The sequence below is a fragment of the Caretta caretta genome, chromosome 4 (assembly GCF_965140235.1).
Source record: "Caretta caretta isolate rCarCar2 chromosome 4, rCarCar1.hap1, whole genome shotgun sequence".
NCBI classification, from domain to species: Eukaryota; Metazoa; Chordata; order Testudines; family Cheloniidae; genus Caretta; species Caretta caretta.
Genome location: NC_134209.1, coordinates 24,490,970 through 24,510,981, shown reverse-complemented (window position 1 = coordinate 24,510,981; position 20,012 = coordinate 24,490,970). Strand labels below are relative to the sequence as shown.

General features: G+C 43.3%; 1 protein-coding gene and 1 long non-coding RNA gene across 3 annotated transcripts in view; one reads left to right on the top strand and one right to left on the bottom strand.

Moving 5' to 3' along the window:
- CCNI (cyclin I) overlaps positions 1-20,012 on the top strand; it is a 53,457-nt gene that overhangs the window by 16,681 nt on the left and 16,764 nt on the right. Inside the window, exon 2 of the mRNA XM_048848783.2 lies at positions 5,925-6,081. Within this exon, the coding sequence (XP_048704740.1) occupies positions 5,968-6,081 (114 nt within the window). The 5' untranslated portion in view covers positions 5,925-5,967. The remainder of the gene's footprint in view (positions 1-5,924; positions 6,082-20,012) is intronic.
- On the bottom strand, positions 9,360-18,761 carry LOC142071833 (uncharacterized). 2 transcript variants are annotated; one of them, XR_012668017.1, is made up of 3 exons: positions 18,713-18,761; positions 16,375-16,602; positions 9,360-10,377 (listed from the first exon to the last, which is right to left on the bottom strand). It is a non-coding gene; the product is annotated as an uncharacterized LOC142071833 (long non-coding RNA). The 2 variants fall into 2 exon arrangements; XR_012668016.1 differs by lacking the exon at positions 9,360-10,377 and adding an exon at positions 14,384-14,545.

Here is a 20,012-nt window from a genome sequence, read left to right as displayed (position 1 = left end):
CTTTTGTGTAACTGTGTGTAAAATATATCTATTAAAATATACCTAGCCTACATTCCATTACATATTGACTGTTGTAGTCAAAGAGAAATGAAGGCATATATGATATAACCTGGTCATGTTTGCGCTAAGCTGTTAAGACTCTCCTGGTTCAATAGAAGGAGGTTTTAATGCTCAGCCCACTGCTAATCTTGTCTGCTACATTTATTAAAGACGTGGGTCAGACACCTCTCTTTGGGCAGCCAGAATTGTGCTTTTTTTTTTTTTTTTTTTTTTTTAAACACTGCAGTGTGACTCTTGCATTGCATCAGTTGATTTCTCATGAGGAGAGGCAGTGATTGGCCTGCCCTGCGTTGCCCTAGGACCAGTACTACCCTTAAAATCTTATGCGATACACTCCCTCGCTGACTGCTTCCTTCTGTTGCAAGAGCTGGACCTTTTTTCACCAACCAGGCGTCACTGTTGGGAGAAAAGGGGGCTGAAAGGAAGAAACGTTCTCTTGAGTCCATTGCTTTCTTCTCTTGCATCAGTTATTTCCTCACTCTCTTATCTGTAGTGCCCATAGAAACATCTCTTGCCGGGAGTGGGAAGACCAGTGGGAGTACTGACTGTCTCAGAAGAATCCCTGTGTAGAGTGTCTCCATGAGAGGAACGAGGAGATACTGGCTCAGGGTTTCTTTGTGCAAAGGGGTTGGGAGCACACTTTAAAGCGTGACCTTTGAAAGAAGAGGTTAGGCAAGAGTGAGTGACTGGACTAGAGTGCAGTGAAATCCATTTGTGCTATAAACATTGTTGGAGTGGGTGTTTTGGTCATGAAATAGGAAAAACAATCGACAACTGCTGGTATAAACTAACTTTTTTTCAAAACTCAGCCTAGAAAAGAGTATAGATTTTGCTCTCCTTAGAATCCAAAGATTTGCCAAAGTGTGTGCTCCTTTTCTTCTGAAGGATGGAATCCAGCCTTGAGTGGAAAAAAATCTGTAAGCGTTCCAGACCTTCCGCCATTAGAGACAATGGGAGGCTTGCCATTAACTGTGATGGGAACAGAATCGAGCCCTGTGTTATCAAAGCTGACTGTTATGGCCTGAATTGTGTATATTAAACAAAATAACTGGAGGAGTAAAATCGTGAAAGATTGACTTTTGCTTGAAATCTGTAGCCCCTTTTGATATTTTAGGTCTGGAGTTTAAGGCCTGGCTAATTATGTTTTCTGTGCTAGGAAATCAAGGTATGATATTCACAAATATTTTAAATAAAGGGACATGATGTTCAGGGTAACGTTCACTCATGCTTCTTGTGAAGCATGAGGAGAAAGGACCTCTGTGCTTCCAAAACAGCCCTTGAATTTTGTTCCCAGGACTCACGCCTTTGATGCTGCTGGTTTGAGGTATAAGAACAGAGTTTAGGCAGTGCTTTAGGGGGCTGATCTAAAACCTATGGAAGACGGTGAAGTTTTTCCATTGGCTTTCGTGGGCTTTGGATCAGATCCTAAAAGCACTGCTTGTCCCGTCCCCCGCTGCCTCGTTCATTCTCTTTTTTTTTTCCCCGTGTACTTATTTTATCTCCTATAAAGTTAAGTGTTCACATAAGCCTTTAATTACAGTCTTTTCCAATTCTGTACCCTACAGTGCAGTCTGACAGGCTGCAGTTGATATCCTGTTGGATGTTACCCAGCTAGGATTACCTGTGTAAAGAATGTTTCATTACTTAGCAGTTACATAGCAACTGAACTCCTAAGGGTCTAATTGAATTTGAAAATAAGTTATGTCCAGCTGCTGTGCTGTGGAGTCCCTGAAAAAAATCCAATTTTATTTAGGAGGTGTGGAAGAATGATTTCTGTGACGTGGGAGCTAGTGTTATGTTTTATCTAAATCTGTTCGTAAGGACCAAATCCAATGGGTGTTGAAATTAAAGGGAGTATTTCCATTGGCTTGTTCTAATTGCAGTTGGATCAGGTCCTAAATTATTGTAACGTGCTTCCTAAATGTAGTCATCACAGCCACCAATATAGGAAGCTAGATTCTCCCCTGCCTGGACCCTTGTGTTGTCACACTCACCTGTGCAAAGTGAGTGTCGAAGACCATTATTGTGACTTGCTGGTGTTATACACCCAATCTGTGCAGGTGTGAATGACTGTGAAAGGCAAGGGTGGATCAGGCCCCAGGTCTATATTTTTGGAACCAGCAGTTCCAATTCTGCACACCTTGAAGTCGGAGGGAGTTTTGCCAGTGGGTGTGGGATTGAACCCCATCCGTGTGAATTAAGTCTACAGGCCTGATTCGATCTCTCACTAGTTTTACAGCTGGGTAACTCTAGTGGAATTACTCCTGACTTATCCTGGTGTTAGTGAGGTTTGTTGTTGTCTCCCCCTGAGAAGAAGTACTTGTGAAAAAGCAGTAAATGAAAAGTACAGCAGTTACATTCTCTGGGTTTGTTCCATGTGGGTAACAGGGCAACTTCCCTTCTGCTTTTAAAAGGAAACTTTCCCATGTGAAAATGGTAAAAGGGTACTGCACTTAAATAAAGATTTATTCTGTGTAAATCCTTAGCTGATCCATTAGAAGCCAATATCAGGTATTTTTCATAAATTTTAAAATATTTTGAATTCGTTTAGAACAGGGGTTGGCAACCTTTCAGAAGTGGTGTGCTGAGTCTTCATTTACTCACTCTAATTTAAAGTTTCACATGCGGTAACACATTTTAATGTTTTTTAGAAGCGCGCTCTCGCGCGCGCTCTCTCTCTCTAAGTCTATATATTATATAACTAAACTATTGTAATATTGTAAAATAAACAAGGTTTTCAAAATTGTTTAAGAAGCTTCATTTAAAATTAAATTAAAATGTTGATCTTACGCCGCCAGCCCACTGCTAGTCTGGGGTTCTGTTCACCTAGGCCGGCAGCGGGCTGAGCGGGGCCTGTGGCCGGGACCCTGGCTGGCAAGGGGCTGGCAGCCAGAACCCCAGACTGGCAGTGGGCTGAGCGGCTCAGCCCGCTGCCGCTCAGGGGTTCCATCTGTTGGCTCTTGGCTGCCGGACCCGCTCAGCCCGCTGCCGGTCTGGGGTCCCAGCCCTGCCCACATACAGTGGGTACCTACCTTCTCCCTGGTTCTGGCCATTCTCTTCCTCTCTCTCTGCACTGAGCTGAGGGTGGGAGTGCACTGAGCACAGGGCTGGGGGTGAAGGAGCAGGCTGGGGGTTGGGGTGTAGGGTCTGGCCTGGAGCTAGAATGAGGGGGGGCTCAGGGTTGGGGCAGGAGGTTTGGGTGTGGAGTGCTTACCTGGGCAGCTCCCATTTGGTGGGAGGGTTGCAGGTGGGAATGTGTGTGTGGGGGAAGGTGCAGGAGCTCCTGTTTGGTGCTCAGGGTGGGGGTGGGTGCAAGAGTCAGGGCTGGGGCCATGTGTGGGGGATCCAGAGTCAGGGCTGGGGTCTTGGGGGGGTGAAGGAGTCAAGCAGAGGGCTGGGTGTGTGTGAGGGGGATACAGGGCTCAGGGCAGGGGCCTTGAGGGTGTGCAGGGCTCAGGGCAGAGGGCTTTGTGTGTGTGTGTGTGGGGGGGTCAGGGCAGAGGGCTGGGGTCGTGGGCTGCTCACGGCACGGGGCTGGAGGGGATATGCCCTGCTTCCCCAAGACCCTGCCCCTGCTTCTTCTCTGCCCCCCCCCACCTCCCCCCAGCATGCTGACTCGGCTCATCAGCTGATCGGAGAGGAGGAGGAGGAGGAGGGGTAGGAACCCAGCACACTGCGGGAAGAGGCTGGGGAGCCGGCAGGACCAAGCTTCTGCCCCTTGCCCCCGCGGGAGAGGGCAGGGAGCGGAGAAAAGCGGGCTGGGCCAGGCTGGATTTTTAATGGCACGCTGCTGCCTGCCGGGACCCTGACAGGCAGCAGCGTGCCATTAAAAATGGACTTGCGTGCCATAGGTTGCCAACCCCTGGTTTAGAATATTCATTAGGAACTTGAATCTGGAAATCGTTCCATCCATTGTCACTCTGGTTCGTTACTCTAGTATTAGGCTGGCATAGGGTTGGCTAACAGGCTGGGGGTTTAGTTTGTTCGCTTCACTTTGAAGTGCTTGTTTTGGAAGAATCTCAGAAGAGGTGAAATTCAACCTATGCACAGAGATCACACAAGGTGTATACATCACTTAAACTGTACTTGAGGGCTTAAGTGGGATTGAAGAGATGTTTAGGCCTTGTGCATAAGTCCGAGTGGGGTGAATGGCACCTATTAAGAACTGCAGGAATCTTAGCAACAGATAAAAAACTTGGTTTAGTCTCCCTTAAATTTGTGATACAGCGTACTGAATCTGCCTTTTTAAAACAAACAAACAAAAAAACAACAAAACCATTTTTGGTCTGGGAGAATCAATTTTCTCTTGTCGTTGCTACCTGTGCTGTTACGTTGACGGAAATAGTAGCAGGGTATCTTATTTACTGTACAATTTGACAGAAGCATGAACTACATTATATTCATAAATCTAAGAACTGCAGTCTTTGTAAACAGCCTGGCCAGCCTCCTTCGTATCGTGTTTCAGATTTCACAAGAGAGCACACAAATAGTTCAAAGTTTAAATACTTTCCCATGGACTTACATTTACAGCATGAATCGTTTTGCCGAAATGCCTTAGTACAATCAAGAAATCTGTGCTCACAAAAAGTGGCAGGTGATATCTAGCTGACTTAAATAACAAACTTAAATCTTTTTCTCTTGAAAACATCTTTTCTCTGATTCAACTATATTAGAGGGTCCATTTAAAAAACAATTTTTTTTGCTTAAAATTGTAACAAATAACATCTAAGTTTTAGTTCTGAAAGCTATTGAAGGAGAGGGCATGCTTCTGTGCCCCCCCCAACCCCTTTTCATTTGTTTACTTGGTGCATTTGTGGGAAGATTTTACAGGTAAATGGGACTTGTGCTCCTAAATTCTGTAGGCTTCTGTGGGAAAATTTTCCTCCTTGGTTATCTAGATTGCAGGGCATTTATGCCTTTTCTGTGCTAATGAGTTTTGTATAGATTCCCACTAATGCTCCAGCTGAATTGGAATTAGTGATGGGTGGCTTCAGGTTAGAGGAGCCTGGTCTGCAGTAGGGGTAACGCAGGTTCAGCTGCCTTGAAATAAACACTGGTTGGGTTTTTTGTATTTTAAAAATGTTCCCTAGTGTAGATATGGCCTTAAAAATTGACATGTTCAGTCAAGTTCCCCTCCACAGTTGTTGACTCTAACCTACTTTAATTACATCCAAGAATAGCTTTCCTGTCCTCCTAGGTATCATTGCAGGGTATGTGAAGCCAGTTGCAATTTCTGTGAATTATAAACCACATTATGGGTAAAACTTTCAAAAGTGCTGAAGTGACTTAGGAATCCAGCTGACGTTGGGTGTTTTGCCCTTGTGGATCAGCTTTCAGGATCTGTTCCTAAATTCAATAGTGCATTATTTACACAATAGACCATGTCTATGGAGCAGTGTGTAAGCATCAAGAATTCCTGACAATGGATCTCAGATAGATACGATTTTTCTTTCTAAATATGTTCTTGATGGGAGTACTGATTGGTTAAAGCAGTTTGATTATCATGTTAACCGCTTTAGGAAGATCCTAGTGTCTGGGTGTAGTGCCTCACAGTGGTTCCCAGACTTTAATCTACTTTATGATCTATCATAAAATGTTTTTAATAATCATCCAAAGTATTTGGTAGACAGAATTGCATTTAATGGTCACTGCTGTTTGTCCTCTCATTTTCACCATATATATAATTTTTAAAGCATTCATTTCAAATATTTGTCAGGGGCTGAATGGTAAATTGTTCTTGTCTTTATCCTTGATGTGTATGTAGTTCCATTCTGTGCAACTCTTGAGCTGTAGCAGTCTTTATTCTTGTTTTAAGTACGTAGGCCTGACACAGTTGTGTCACTGGTTTGTATTTGCTTTTGCAGGTAGCTGTATCCAGTTGGGTGGTAAGCGGATCCAAGGATTATCATGAAGTTTTCGGGGTCCCTGGAGAGCCAGAGATTGTCTCTCCTCTTGGAGATGGCAATCTCTAGAGAAGCTCAGATGTGGAAAGTGCATATGCCCAAAATTCAGCCCAATCAGGTAAAGTCTCTTATGTACATTTTTTTACTCTATGGGAATATTTTCTGGCATATTTTTCAGTGAATAACTGAACCCGTTACATGAGAAGTGATCCTACTGCCTGGGGGAGGGAGGTTAACCTTTAATTCAATGTAGTGACTAATGCTTTGTTTCAGGAACATACCCACAGTCTGAGGTACAGAACGTGGTGTACGGAATACAGTGTTAAATCACTGCTATTTCTTCTAGAAGTACTCACACACATTTGGTTTCATTAAACTGACACTGTGAATTGCCCTGATAATTAATACACGTTTGCTGCTATACAGTCAATTTGAAAGGCAACTCAATTGTGTTAGGTTAAGTTTGACTTACAATATATTGTTGTTGAAATCCTGGGCAATTTTCTACATGAAGCATCCTATTGCTGCTCTGTGTGTTACTGCTGACATTAGCTTGGTGTGCGGTCACTCCCTTCTGAATTTTCTTATTCAAACGTAGGGCCTTTTCTGCCACCCTTACTCATATTGGGCCAGATTTTCCGATATCGTATATTGGTGTTACTCCATTGACTTAAATGGAGTCACTCCAGTTTACCCTACCTGAGGATCTGGCATCGTGAATAATACCCTACTCCACGAGTAGTCCCACTGATTTCAGAGTAGTGTATTACTTAGTGTAACTAAAGATGGCAGAACTGGGCACAGAATTGGCATTGGTAAACAGTGAGTTCCCGCTTGTGTTCTGTGTATCGAAAAACCCCACCTAGCATATTTATTTATGAATGGCCTGCGTGCTACGTACCGGCGTAGTTTGATTTAAAACAAAATATCCCAGTGTCAGGGTGAGGGATTGGACCTTCCCATTCTTTACTCCTAGAGGCTGGGAGCGCATCAAGTCCTACTCTTGGGCCTCTTTGTGGCTGACACAGAGAGAGAACAGTATTGATGGGCTCTGGAAGGGGAAAAAGGTCCATCCTTGCTTAGCTTGGTACACAGAAAACACAGGAGTGCGGGCACTCAGTAGCTTCCATTGACTTCAAATATTTACCGGAAACCAGTATTGTAGCCACAGATCTGTATCTCTATGCTGACAATATCCAGGGCACTTAATTACAGATGTGCCCAAGAATTGGTTATTTGCATTCAAAGCATCAGTCATTCTTTGTAACAACTATTGCATTGTAAAATTGGTTTAGTACCCACTGAAGTACAGGTTCTCCAACCATGGTATGTTTAGGTGGTAGTGGTTGTTTGAATTCAGTCTTTACACCTTGCTATGGCTGCAGTCTTGCTCTGGGTCGTCTTTGGAACTCTTCTGTGTTAGTCAGTGGATATTTCAGGACCTTGTCCTGTGAGGTTGACTTCAGTGGGGCGAAGGGTACTCAGCTACCCACAGGATAGGTACGTAGTCAGTGACATTAATTTGACGTTGTAATGTGTCTGGCCATCTGCAGATATGAAAACGGGGAGGCAGCGTTACCAGATTCTGTGAAAGGTCAGAGTGGTATAAAGTCATGGAAACAGTCTTGATTAATATTTGTGGTATCTGCAAAAATCCTACAGTGTTCCTTTTCAGTAGAAAGTCTAGTTTCAGAATTGACTGATTCAGGTTTGGGATTCTACTATGCCATAATGCCATTACACATAAGGTTGACTTTTTACATTCTGATTGCTGAGTTAGGATTCATGCTTGGAAAAGTTTACTGGCCTTGAAAAGGTTTTTGTACTGGTCCATCCAAGCACTTCCAATCTTGGTAGGTCATTAAAATCACATCATTTTAATGATTATCTTGCATCTTTCCATACTTCAATTCACACATGATTCTATCAGCTGGAATGCCAGACTGCTTTGACACAATATGAAATATTGTTTTCTAGCATTAGCGACTCCAGAGAAAATAATCACTAAATCAGGTTGAAATTTAAGCATGTGGGGGTAAAAATACATGGTAATTAGATTTAAATGAATAAAAAGAGAGCGAGCACATGCTGACATGTAAAACTACACAATTTTTATAGGTACTCAGTAACTGATAACCAGCTTTGTAGTGGTATAAAATATTCTTTTCTAGTGCTTATTGTTCATGAGACACTGGACTTCAGACTGTCACAGATCATTTCATTTTATCAGTGCTCATTTTGGCACTGTTTCATGTCATAAAGTTCAACCCATATTATTACCCTAACCCCCCTGTTATCTGAAACAGGGATATTATTCCTTAGCATCTATTCACTTCATTGAAAATGTTCTCAATAGCCTGAAACATCCAATAACACAAAATCATTTGTCTCCCTTGACCTTCAGAAAATCTAAGATGTACTGGATAGCCAATCCTGGGACTCTGTGAGCACTTAATTTTCATTGCCTGTTATAAGTATAAACTCTATTTTGACTTGGTACTCTGGTTTCCAAATGAAGAAACACACAAGGAAAATCTAATGATCAAAACTGAAAGTATATTTCTCGTTTTTTTTCCTACTAATGAAAGTTCAGCTAGGTTCTTGGCTGTTTTTTAAATTCTAAAGGGGGAAAACACACTCTCTTTCTAGACCTTATTGTGCTCTAGTTTAGATCAGAGGTGGGCAAACTATGGCCCACGGGCCACATCTGGCTCGCAGGCTGCTCCTGGCCGGGGAGGCTAGCCCCCGGCCCTTCCCCTGCTGCCCCCTCTCCTCCACAGCCTCACCTCACCGTCGGCGCCATGCTCGGGGCGGCGGGGCTGTGAGCTCCTGGGGCAGTGCGGCTGCAGCGCCCGGCCTGACCCGGTGCTCTGTGCTGCATGGTGATGGCGGCGGCGGCGTGGCCTGGCTCCCGCTGGGCAGCACGGTTGTAGCACCACCAGCCACTGGTGCTCCAGGCAGTGTGGTAAGGGGGCACGGAGCAGAGTGGGTTGGACAGAGGGCAGGGGAGTTCGGGGTGGTGGTCAGAGGGCAGGGGTGTGGATGGGGTCGGGGCGGGAACAGGGGTTGAATGGGTGCGGGGGTCCCGGGAGGGGCAGTCAGGAAGGAGGGGGGGGTTGGATGGGGAGGCACGGGGCAGTCAGGGGCAGGGGTTCCAGGGGCGGTCATGGGACAGGGAGGGGTGTGTGTGTGGATGGGGCACGGTTTCGGGGGGGGGGGGGGCTGTCAGGGAACTGGGGGGTTGGATGGGGCAGGAGTCCGGGGGAGGGGGGGCAGGCCAGATAGGAGGTGGGGGCCGGGCCACGACCCCCTCCCCTAACCGGTCCTCCATACAATTTTCAAAACCTGATGTGGCCCTCAGGCCAAAAATTCCCCCCCCCACCCCCCCCCAGTTTAGATCCTTGGAAATAGTATATGATAAAGGTGAAACATATGTGTACTGCAGTCTGCCGCAGTTTGGTGGGAATTTCTGTCCGGGTATGTTTTGGAAAGCCCCAGTCCCTGACAATAAGTGTATTGCTTTCAGTTTTCCTTTTCTGACTTGTGACACACTGACTCTGCCCGTGTTTGATAGCTCTAAACCAAAGGTTAAAGGGGTTTTTCAGTCTTGAAGAGTCATCTGGCTTGTGTGTTTAGGACCACTTTGCATTTTGTTAGCACTATTAAGTTGTTTGTTCACATAAATTATACATATATACACACACACAGTAAAATAGTGTATGTATATTGCTTATGATGGTCAGGTGAAAGGGGGGTGACTGGCATGTGGATAAGATCTGAGATATAAAGTTGGAAAGTCTGTCAGAGGTTAGTTTTCTCGTTAACAAGTAACCCTCTCTGTGGCAGTTACATTCATGGGCCAGGAAAATTTTTTTTAGAAACTTGATGCCATTTCATCTTCCTTTTTCCTTTCCCTGCTTGTTCTGTTTTCTTTTTCCATTCCTCATGACAATGGGAATCAGGAGTCTTCAGTTCATTCCCATTTTTTCCCCACTGCCTTGTCATGTCACCTTGGACAAGACAAAATGGAGATTATCATCTTTACCCAACTTTGTAAAGCCCTGAGAGATTTCTGGATGGAATGCTCTAAGTGCAAAATAGTATTTTTTGCCTCTCCAGATGTCTGTTTCCAAATGTGGCCATGCACAAAAAGGAAATTGTACTGCTTATGAATTTTGTAGCTTTCACTAAACTGGAACTAAACATAAATTAGCACTGTTGGAGACTTCAGAGAGATGCCTGCATCCGATTTCACGTTGGTGCAATTGAGAAACAACCCCACTGAAATCAGTGGAGTTACACCAGTGTAAAACCAGTGTACCTGAGGTTGGATATTGGTCCTAATTCCGCAGTGCTGTAGCTGCCCTTTAAGTATGCCAGTCCTGATAAAGGTTACTGCTGCTCGCAGAATAGCCTGGAAAGAGAAGAAGAAAAAACAAATGGGGAAAGAACAAAACCCAGGAATTCACTGACTAAATTTCAACCAGTAAAATTTACCTGAATTTGAGACATAAAAATTTAATAGCATTGAGTTTGCCCAGAATGTAATACGATGGGTGTTCAAAGGCACCTAAGGAGTGTTCAGTGGGGTTCTATTTATTATTTGTGTTGCAGTCGGCACCTACGATCCCCAGGCCCCATTGTGCTTGGCACTGTACAAACACAGAACAAGACAGTCCTAGTTCCAAGGGGCTTACTATCTAAGTGTAGGACTGGAGACGACAGTCGGGGAACACAAGGAAACAATGAGGCAATACTGATCAGCATGTGGTCCTGGCACATCAGCAGCCTAACCGTGGGCAAGCTTTTGGGTGGGGAGTTGGTCCAGAGATTTGGGCACCTGACTCCCCTCAGTTCCTGTGAGGCCCCAGCTGTAAAGTGTGTATTTGTGAGGTTGGAGTGAGGGAGGATGGCAAAAAGTCCACGTAGCTAGCAATAGCATGACTCCGCTCTAGAGGAGATCCAGGTTTGAGAGCAGGTAGGGAATGGGCCTCTGCTGGTGCTGGCTAAGATCTGGGGACACGGAGGGAAGGGTAACTGTTTTTTTTTGTTTTTTTTAAATCTAGCTTTAGATTTAAACAATAGTATAAAAAAATAACCACCCATACAAGTTCTAGGCATTTTAGCAGTTAATCTTACATCTGTTAATAACCACCTACAAACCTGAAAAACCCAGCCTGCTGGAAGCATTAAGCAGTTGGATACAGTAATAAGTCAGTTCAGCCGGTCAGTATCAAAGCAGTAGAAAAAGCCCCTTTCCGCCCTCGCCATTTCCAAGCCAATAACTTCAGGCCTCCCCGGGTGTCATGTAAATGGATTTTTGGTTAAATTGGAAATCAGAATAACAACTTCTTAATTCACACCAACACCTGAATGTCTAAGTAGGACCTGTGACGTAGCCAGTAGCTAACGGTCATAACTGGTGCTGCTCTTCCCTGTCTTAAGGATACTTACTTTCCTCTGCTGTTTCTCATTTTGAGGCGATAGAATCGTGCCATCAGAGGCAGCACTTCCACCAACACGTTATAGCATATCAGCCGTGTAGTTGAGTTTATTTTGTATTCTGCCATCCAGTAAGTTAAAATGTCTAGTCTTAAACCTTTCAGAGGAACATCCGGTTCTTCAGATGTACACCCCTTGAAAGAGCATCTAAGAATCCGCAACTGCGAGAGTTTCCTACATGGAGTTAGATAAGTATTCGCAGAAAAAAATATTGTGGGATGTGCATGAGATGACCCCCTTCTGAGCCAGCCTCTTTCCTAAAACGTGCCAAGTTCAGTTCTGCAATTCCAGTAAGATCCCTGTTTTTATACACCTCTGATATGCGGCTGGTGATCAGTTCACTATCTCGCTGCACTCGGGGAAACTCGGAACTAGAGCAGCATTTCCAGCCACAGTAATTGCATGGACCTTGGATTATATTAATAGATTTTAAGGTAAGAAAGGACCATTATCATCTAGTTTTACCTCCTAATACTCGTCTCTTGATTCCCAGTACAGTGCCCTCTCCATTGAACCACTGTGCTCCTTTGATAGAGGGGACTGCTTACTCTTCAGAGGAGGGATGGGGAAAGGGTAAGCATGTATTATTATTATGTTTTTTTTTAAAGGCCTCTCCCCATTGGTTTCATAGAATCTATTAGTAGAGGTGCATTGTTAATGTTCTAGAAGCAGGAGCATTGTAGTGGCCTCTTCCTGTAGGACTGGTGTGCAGAGGTGCCAAACAGGAGTGAGCAGGTTCTAGTGGGAGGAATTAAGGCTTTTAAATAGCAGTGTTAATCTTAGTGCCATGTTACACATGTCATCACAGCTGTGTGCACGTCCAGGAAATCAGTGGCTAGACAGCTATTCTCTTCTCTATGGGTTTTCATACTGCTCTGAACTCCTGTCAACATATGGCCGTGTTGCTAACTGTAGTTCTCTGTGGACCGTTTAAAAAAGGCACTGACAACTGTTTTAGCGGGAGAATGTAAAAATTCTTTAAATGCATCTCTGCCAGTGTTGGTAAACCCCTGTGAGAAGCTGGTAAGGAGCATTTCTGCCCTCTTCACGCTTTCCATGTAGCAAGCTGTTTTGAGGTCTGTCGAGCCCCACAGATGCCTTCTGGCTTCTTGCAGCCTGTGCCAATATCTGCCTTGGCCCTGATCTGCGTCATAGGGCTTGATCCTGCAGGATATTTGAGCACTCTGGCTCCAAGACAGTGAAGCACTAAAGCACATGCATAACTTCAGCATGTGAGTAGTCTCATGGAATCCAGTGCTCACATGCCTACAGTTGAGAGCGTATTTAAGGGCTTGGGTGTGTCAGGGCCAGACTGCTCAGCGCCTTGCAGGGTACGCTGTTTGTACACAGCCCCGTTCCCCACACTGGGCTCCTCGTGCTAGCCCTGTGCTACACAAGGAGGGGAGTGCATGTGGCTCTGTGTATGGCCCCTCAGTCATTGGCCGTCATGGGGAGGAATAGTTACTTTTGCAGGAGGTATGCATCCGAGGCAGCCAGCCATAACCGGGATGGTTATAATGGCTTGGTCAGTTGCTTGATCCTGCCAGTGCTTTTGGTGAGGGGTGGAGAGCGCCCCCAGCTCTCACTGACTTCAGTCGTGGCACGTTTCCATAGATCATTGGTCTAGGGCAGGCCTGTAGAGACATACAGCTGATTCCTCTGCTGGTTGTAAGTCATGTTGCCCAGCTGAGAATCTGGCCCTTGGACTCCTCCTTTTTAACATGAAAAATGTCCCTTCGAAAATCATGGGGCAAGCCGAACTGTGCCTTAATCTTGAAGCCCATTGTTAGTGTTGCTTGAGCGCAGAATGCAGTAGGGCTGCTTCAGTGTGCTGTTGCTTTGTAGGAAATTAAAGCGAACCCTGCGAGTGCCATGCCTCCTGTCATTTTCCCTGGCACGGGGGGGGCTGTAATTAAAGCAGTGACACTGGACTGTTACGTAAGTGTCCAATTGGCATGTGGCAACAAAACAAACAAAACCCTGACATGTGATGGGCTTGTGGTGTGAGAAAATGTCTAAGGGGAAGCACTTTGGAGTCTAGGAAGGGACTTCACTGTTGCAACTGAAAGGGACTTTTTAGTCTAAGGAACAAAAATACCTTGCTTTGCTTTCAGTTTAACTCACATAGCTCAAGAAATTATGACCCTGCTGTTTGTTTAGTTTTATAGCTTCCTACTTATTGCGTGTGCCGTTGGGATTATGTGAAATGCAAACCTCCTTGGGCATTTCACAAACACAAACCGTGCGGCAGTCTGATCGGCCACTCCTCTACAAGTGGGTCCCTGCCCTATTTGAGAGCCTGGGCATCTTCTCCGGTGATGGGAGTGTTGCTTTCTCTGTGGAAAATAGTGAATTTTCCCCATCTCAATATGAAGAGGCATGAACTGCCGGCAGGTGGATTTTATTTAAATCATGATTTAAATCACTCGTCAGGAAGACTCGATTTAATCATGGCTTTCTACATAAAAGTGGTTGTTATAACCTTAATACATGTTCTTCACAACTCAGCGATAGATGTAGGTTTCATTTTTAGGAGGTACACACTATGCATTTTTTTAAGTGATTTAATTTGAAAACTTTTCAGATTAGTTTTACAGCTATATCAGAAAATGAATGATTGTTTGGTTATTTCATTTACCAAAGGTAATTGAAGCTGATATTTATGAAGTCATTGGGAGTTGAACTATCTCCAGTTCAACTGGTTAATCATTAATATTTGGAGGATTTTCTTGCCATGCTGTATTAGGAGGAGAACATCACCAGACAGATATTTAAATTGTTTTATTTAACTAAAATAACAACATGATGTGTTCCGGATTTTTTTCTTCAACAGCAAACAATAATATTTTAACAAAACAAGCATATGAATGTTTGAATTTAGTTAAACATTCAAGTTTTTTAAAATCCGGTTTGTTTTTGTTAAAATTGTTTTTAGTTAAATGAAATATTTAAAAAAAACAACAAAAAACAACCAAAAATTAAATCAACTTTGTCAGCCAGGTCAACACGAGAAACTTAAAATATTGGCTTCTGCAGCTAACTCAGTCGTCTTCACCTTCATTTTCCTCTTTGTTCATAATCTGGAAAAGAAAAACAAGCTTTCCTGCTTTTTCAGGTCCCAAACCATTTCTCAATTTGGAATGAATTAGTCCAAAGGAAGAAAATATTCTTTCTACACTGGCAGAAGAAGCTACTGCTGTTGAAAGTGAGATTATCACTTAAGCACTTGGATTCCGAGACTGATGAAGTGACTTCCACCAGTTCACTGGTGTGACTTTTTTTTGAAACATCAGCAAACATATAGTTCTTGAAGGGTTCACCCTTAGCTCTGAAGTGTATTATAGTTGGCATTATGGAGGGATGATTGCTGGATGGCCATATCATAGCCAACTCCTCTTCTTCAGCACTTAAAGTTTGACTCTGGTACCGAGTATTGAGAATATTTGCAAGAAAATGAGCTGGAGATGGTGCTTGTCCCATTTGTTTTTTTTAATGCTTGTAATTTAACTCTGTTATTGCATATTTCTCTTTTTAAGATCTCACTCAGTTCCTTCCAAACTTCAACAGCGTCAGCAATAAACCAGCTATTTCCCTGCATTCTGCTCAAGGCTACATAAGGTACTCAGCATGTGTTCAACATTTCTCTTAAGCCCAGTGTTGAGCACTTTGGCTGTGACAGGGCCATCTATTTTTTCCACCATTTGGTTCACAAACTGTCATCAGATTAGGCCAGTTCTTGATACAGTGCTCAAAACAGTCCACTACTGAGTTCCATCGCATGTCTTGTGGGAGAGTTAGCCTGGTTCCTCCCACTTTTTTCAGAGCAGCTGCTGCGAAGTGGTTGTCATGGAAGTATTTTGCAATTTCAACAACTAGCCTTTATTTCTAGAGCACTGAAGTCTTTGGCTAGGAAGTGCATCAAACGAGCACTGCAACTGTATGTTGTTAGCTTGGGACACTCTTCTAAATAATTTCTTCTCATCTTGGATACATTTGCAGCATTGTCTGTGACCAAGCTGTGTACTAGACATTTGAAATTTTTTTTTCCAGTTTGTTATAGCTTTTACTGCTGCTACTTGTAAGTATTCTACTGTGTGTGCATTTCCTGATGTATCAGTTGTTTCTGTAAGGAAGACATTCCTCCTTCTGTTGTCACACAAGCACATACAACCTGATCATTGTGGACATTGTTCCACCCATTAGGACTCGGGTTAACAATTTCACCCTCTAGATCTTTTGCCCACTGCTCAATTTCTCTTTCATACACTTTATCCAGCAACTTGCCTGCGACATCTGCTCTGTTGGATGGACTGTATCCTGATTTTAATGACATGTGGGTTCTTAATCATACGGAAAGGAGAGTTTGTTGCATAAACAAACCGGGCAATTTTTTCATCCATTACATCTTTTTGTAATCTGCTGGTTCTTATCACAGACTTATCTGTGGTAGTTTCTGGATGATGGAGATTTTTTTTTCTTTTTGCTAAAGGTGCTATACTGTGGCTATGTGACATACATGATGTGACTGAAACACTATCATTGGCAGATAACTCTGAAACTATAGAAAATGATGGTGATCTTGAAAGTGGATATTCTTCAGAATCCTGTATGTTGAGGATGGATTCTCCCAAACAAAATAAGTCAATGCGGTTATTTTAATTATTATTACTATACTGCTCATTTAGTATTACTCATTGCATTCACTGTCACTCAGTACTACTTTAAAGGTGAAATTGTAAAAGGAAGATCTGCCTGTTTCAGCTATTTAATTTTTATCACAACTGCGTCTAAAATGCTAATACCATAGAGTAACAACTATATTTTTTGCAAACGTGAGAATTCAAGAATAGTCCAGAAGGAAGACAGTCAGTCCTTAAGAAAGAAGTATGAAATAAAAAAATTTACCAACCTGAAGATCCTGCATGTTCAGACATGTTCCTTTCATCATCTTCAACGCAGCTTCCTCCCGAGAAGGAACACTTCTCATGATGTTGTTTCATTCGGGTAACAAGGCCTTTCATTTCTTTGTTGCACTGTTTGCAGTTTGCACACATGCCAGTCTTACCCACAGGTAGAGGAACTGAGTGCTGGAATGGGTGCTTTCTTTGCTCTTAGTTGAAGGGGAGAGAGTGAGTCTCTAAACAGGTGAGAGGAAAAAAATCTCCTTTTTAAAGTTAAAACTACTAATGAAACCCAAAGAGGAGTTAACGTTTTGACTAAAAATCCCTTCCCCTCTGTTTCTTGGGTTTCATTTCTTAAGTGCCTGTGATGTCGCACACCTGATGTCTGGAGTCTCCAAGGGAAAATGAGACCTGACTTGAATTTCAGATGTAAAAAATCAAACCGGGGGGGGGTGGGGGTGGGAAATAAATAAAAACCCTCACATTTTCTGTGTAGAGCATTTTAAAAAAAAACAAAAACAAAAGCCCAAACCCAATTTGCTTTCCTCTGCAGGTCACTTTTAACCTTTGAATGGGGGTGAGTGAGAAATGGGGATTTGCCTTTGGGAAATAAAAAACACTTCTTCAAATTTTAGAGTAGGAAATTTCAAGATTCCAAACGTTTCTCCCAGCACAGCCTTCCTGTACTGAGCTCACCTTTTTCCGCCCCTCAAGAACACCTCACAAAACAAATGTTCGGTCTAATAACCTCTGCCCATTCCTGAGGTTTAACAAGAAACAGCGTCCACAAAGTGCAGCCCTTTTGCTTCCTATTACTCTAAGACTGAATATGTGACTTCCTAGCCTCCTGTCCGGTTGAAGGCCTGGGACTGTCACTCTGAGGTCTGTCAGAAGTCCCCTTAGCAGCCTGAGGGGTTTAGAGGCCGAATCCCAGCTTGGGAAGTGTGCTCTTCCCCTGCCACATCATATGGACCCAGCTTTTGGGAGGGATGTGGCCAGAGACCTATAGCTTAGGGGATGGTTCAGGGAAGTATTGCAAAACTGCAGAAGCAGATACAGGCACATAAGCTCCAGGCTACTGTATAGGCAAGTGATCTCCCACTGCCTGCTCCTTTAGGGACCTAGCTGGAACGGAGACCTCTTCCCCAACGGAAGAATTCAGTGGAGGAGGCAGATGAGACCCTGCTCAGTTGTACAGGGTTGGGGTCGGAGAATGGCAGGGAAGGTGCTGTCTTCTGAGCATTTTCCTGGCCAACTGCCAGGAGATGCCGCCTCCTGTCAGCAACGGTTGCAAGAGCCTCCACTTCCTCCCTCCTTCCCTTGTACACAGACGCACACAGCAAGAAGAAATGCTTCAGAAAGTGACACTGCTGTTCTATTTTCAGTAGTATCTATTTTTAATCTTTCCTTTTGCCTGTAAAAGCCTCAGGCCTGTTGCCATTGGAGTCACTGGCAAAACTCCTGTTGACAGGACCGGCTTAATATTCCGGCAATGATTGGGGATCAGGTTTTTAAAAGTGTTTGGTTTGTCTGAAGAAGCAGTTTGGTTCAGCGTTGATGCATTTTACATCTGGAGCTTAGCTTCCAGATTCGCCCAGATACCACATGTTCAAACTAAGCCTTTAAGCTACTTGAAACCATCTAAGTTGACAATACTGTCTGTCAAGGTTCCTCCCCCACTCTGAACTCTAGGGTACAGATGTGGGGACCTGCATGAAAAACCTCCTAAGCTTATCTTTACCAGCTTAGGTCAAAACTTCCCCAAGGTACAAAATATTACACCCGTTATCCTTGGAATGGCCGCTACCACCACCAAACTAATACTGGTTACTGGGGAAGAGCTGTTTGGACGCGTCTTTCCCCCCAAAATACTTCCCAAAACCTTGCACCCCACTTCCTGGACAAGGTTTGGTAAAAAGCCTCACCAATTTGCCTAGGTGACTACAGACCCAGACCCTTGGATCTTAAGAACAATGAACAATCCTCCCAACACTTGCACCCCCCCTTTCCTGGGAAATGTTGGATAAAAAGCCTCACCAATTTGCATAGGTGACCACAGACCCAAACCCTTGGATCTGAGAACAATGAAAAAGCATTCAGTTTTTTACAAGAAGACTTTTAATAAAAAATAGAAGTAAATAGAAATAAAGAAATCCCCCCTGTAAAATCAGGATGGTAGATATCTTACAGGGTAATTAGATTCAAAAACATAGAGAACCCCTCTAGGCAAACCCTTAAGTTACAAAAAAGATACACAGACAGAAATAGTTATTCTATTCAGCACAATTCTTTTCTCAGCCATTTAAAGAAATCATAATCTAACACATACCTAGCTAGATTACTTACTAAAAGTTCTAAGACTCCATTCCTGGTCTATCTCTGGCAGAAACCAGCATACCGAGAGACACAGACCCTTTTTTCTCTCCCTCCTCCCAGCTTTTGAAAGTATCTTGTCTCCTCATTGGTCATTTTGGTCAGGTGCCAGCGAGGTTACCTTTAGCTTCTTAACCCTTTACAGGTGAGAGGAGCTTTCCCCTGGCCAGGAGGGATTTCAAAGGGGTTTACCCTTCCCTTTATATTTATGACACTGTCCAAACCTGGTTGTGTTTGTCTCCCTTTGTGTATTTTGCCTTGTTGTATTAAAATTAGCACCAGATAAAAGGATAGTGAAGTTCATTCTGTCACTTTTCACCTTGGGGTATTGTTTAGAAGTAGGTGGATTTATAATATTTTATTTGGTGTACAGTTTCATCTGTCACATTAACAATGTGATATATGTTCCTTATAATATCACCCAATATTAATATCTTGTTTCCCATTTTTCTCCCCAGATAAACTTTATGTTCCCTACCCCACCATTACCAAAACTCTTCATTATTTTTTTAGCAGAGTTACTAAATACTTTATATTACATGACAACTGGCATTTCCAGAGTGAGTGAAATTCTGACCCCATATGAAGTCAATGGGAGTTTTGCTGTTGATTTCAGTGGGGCCAGGATTTCACTCACACAGCATAATGACACTTGCTAAAATTATATAATGTTCTAGAAATAAATCTATTTACTTTCTCTCCATAAAGCAGATTTATTTTTAAAACGGTACTGTTATTAGTATGTTTTATTTGTATTACAGAAGTGCACAGAGGTCTCAACTGAGATCAGGGCCCTGTTTATGCCAGATGCTGTACATATACATAGTAAGAAATATTCCCAGCCCCAAAGATCTTGCAAAGACTTAAGCGTATGTTTAGCTTCATGCCCAGTGAAATGGATCTTTTGAGTTCATTGTAAAGTTAAGCTCATGCAAAGTTTTTGCAAGATTGGGGCCTAAATAAACAGGACAGAGTGGCAAAATGGAAGTATTGAACAAAACGCGTAAGCATGTGGTTAAATACATTGAGAAGATTGACAAGTTAAGGATCATTTGACTTCAGTGGGACTTGGGTACATGCATAAAATTAAGCAGGTGACTTACCAAGGATACACCCAAAAGCTGTGGCAGAGCAAAACATTGAACCCATGCCTCTCGCTGTTTTCTTAAACTTTTGTAAAATGTAGGAAATGTGTCTCAAAGCCAATAACTGGTTTAACCCGCAGTTTAAAACAGTCTTTGGAAAGTTAACATGAGTTTAAAAGTAATTTGCC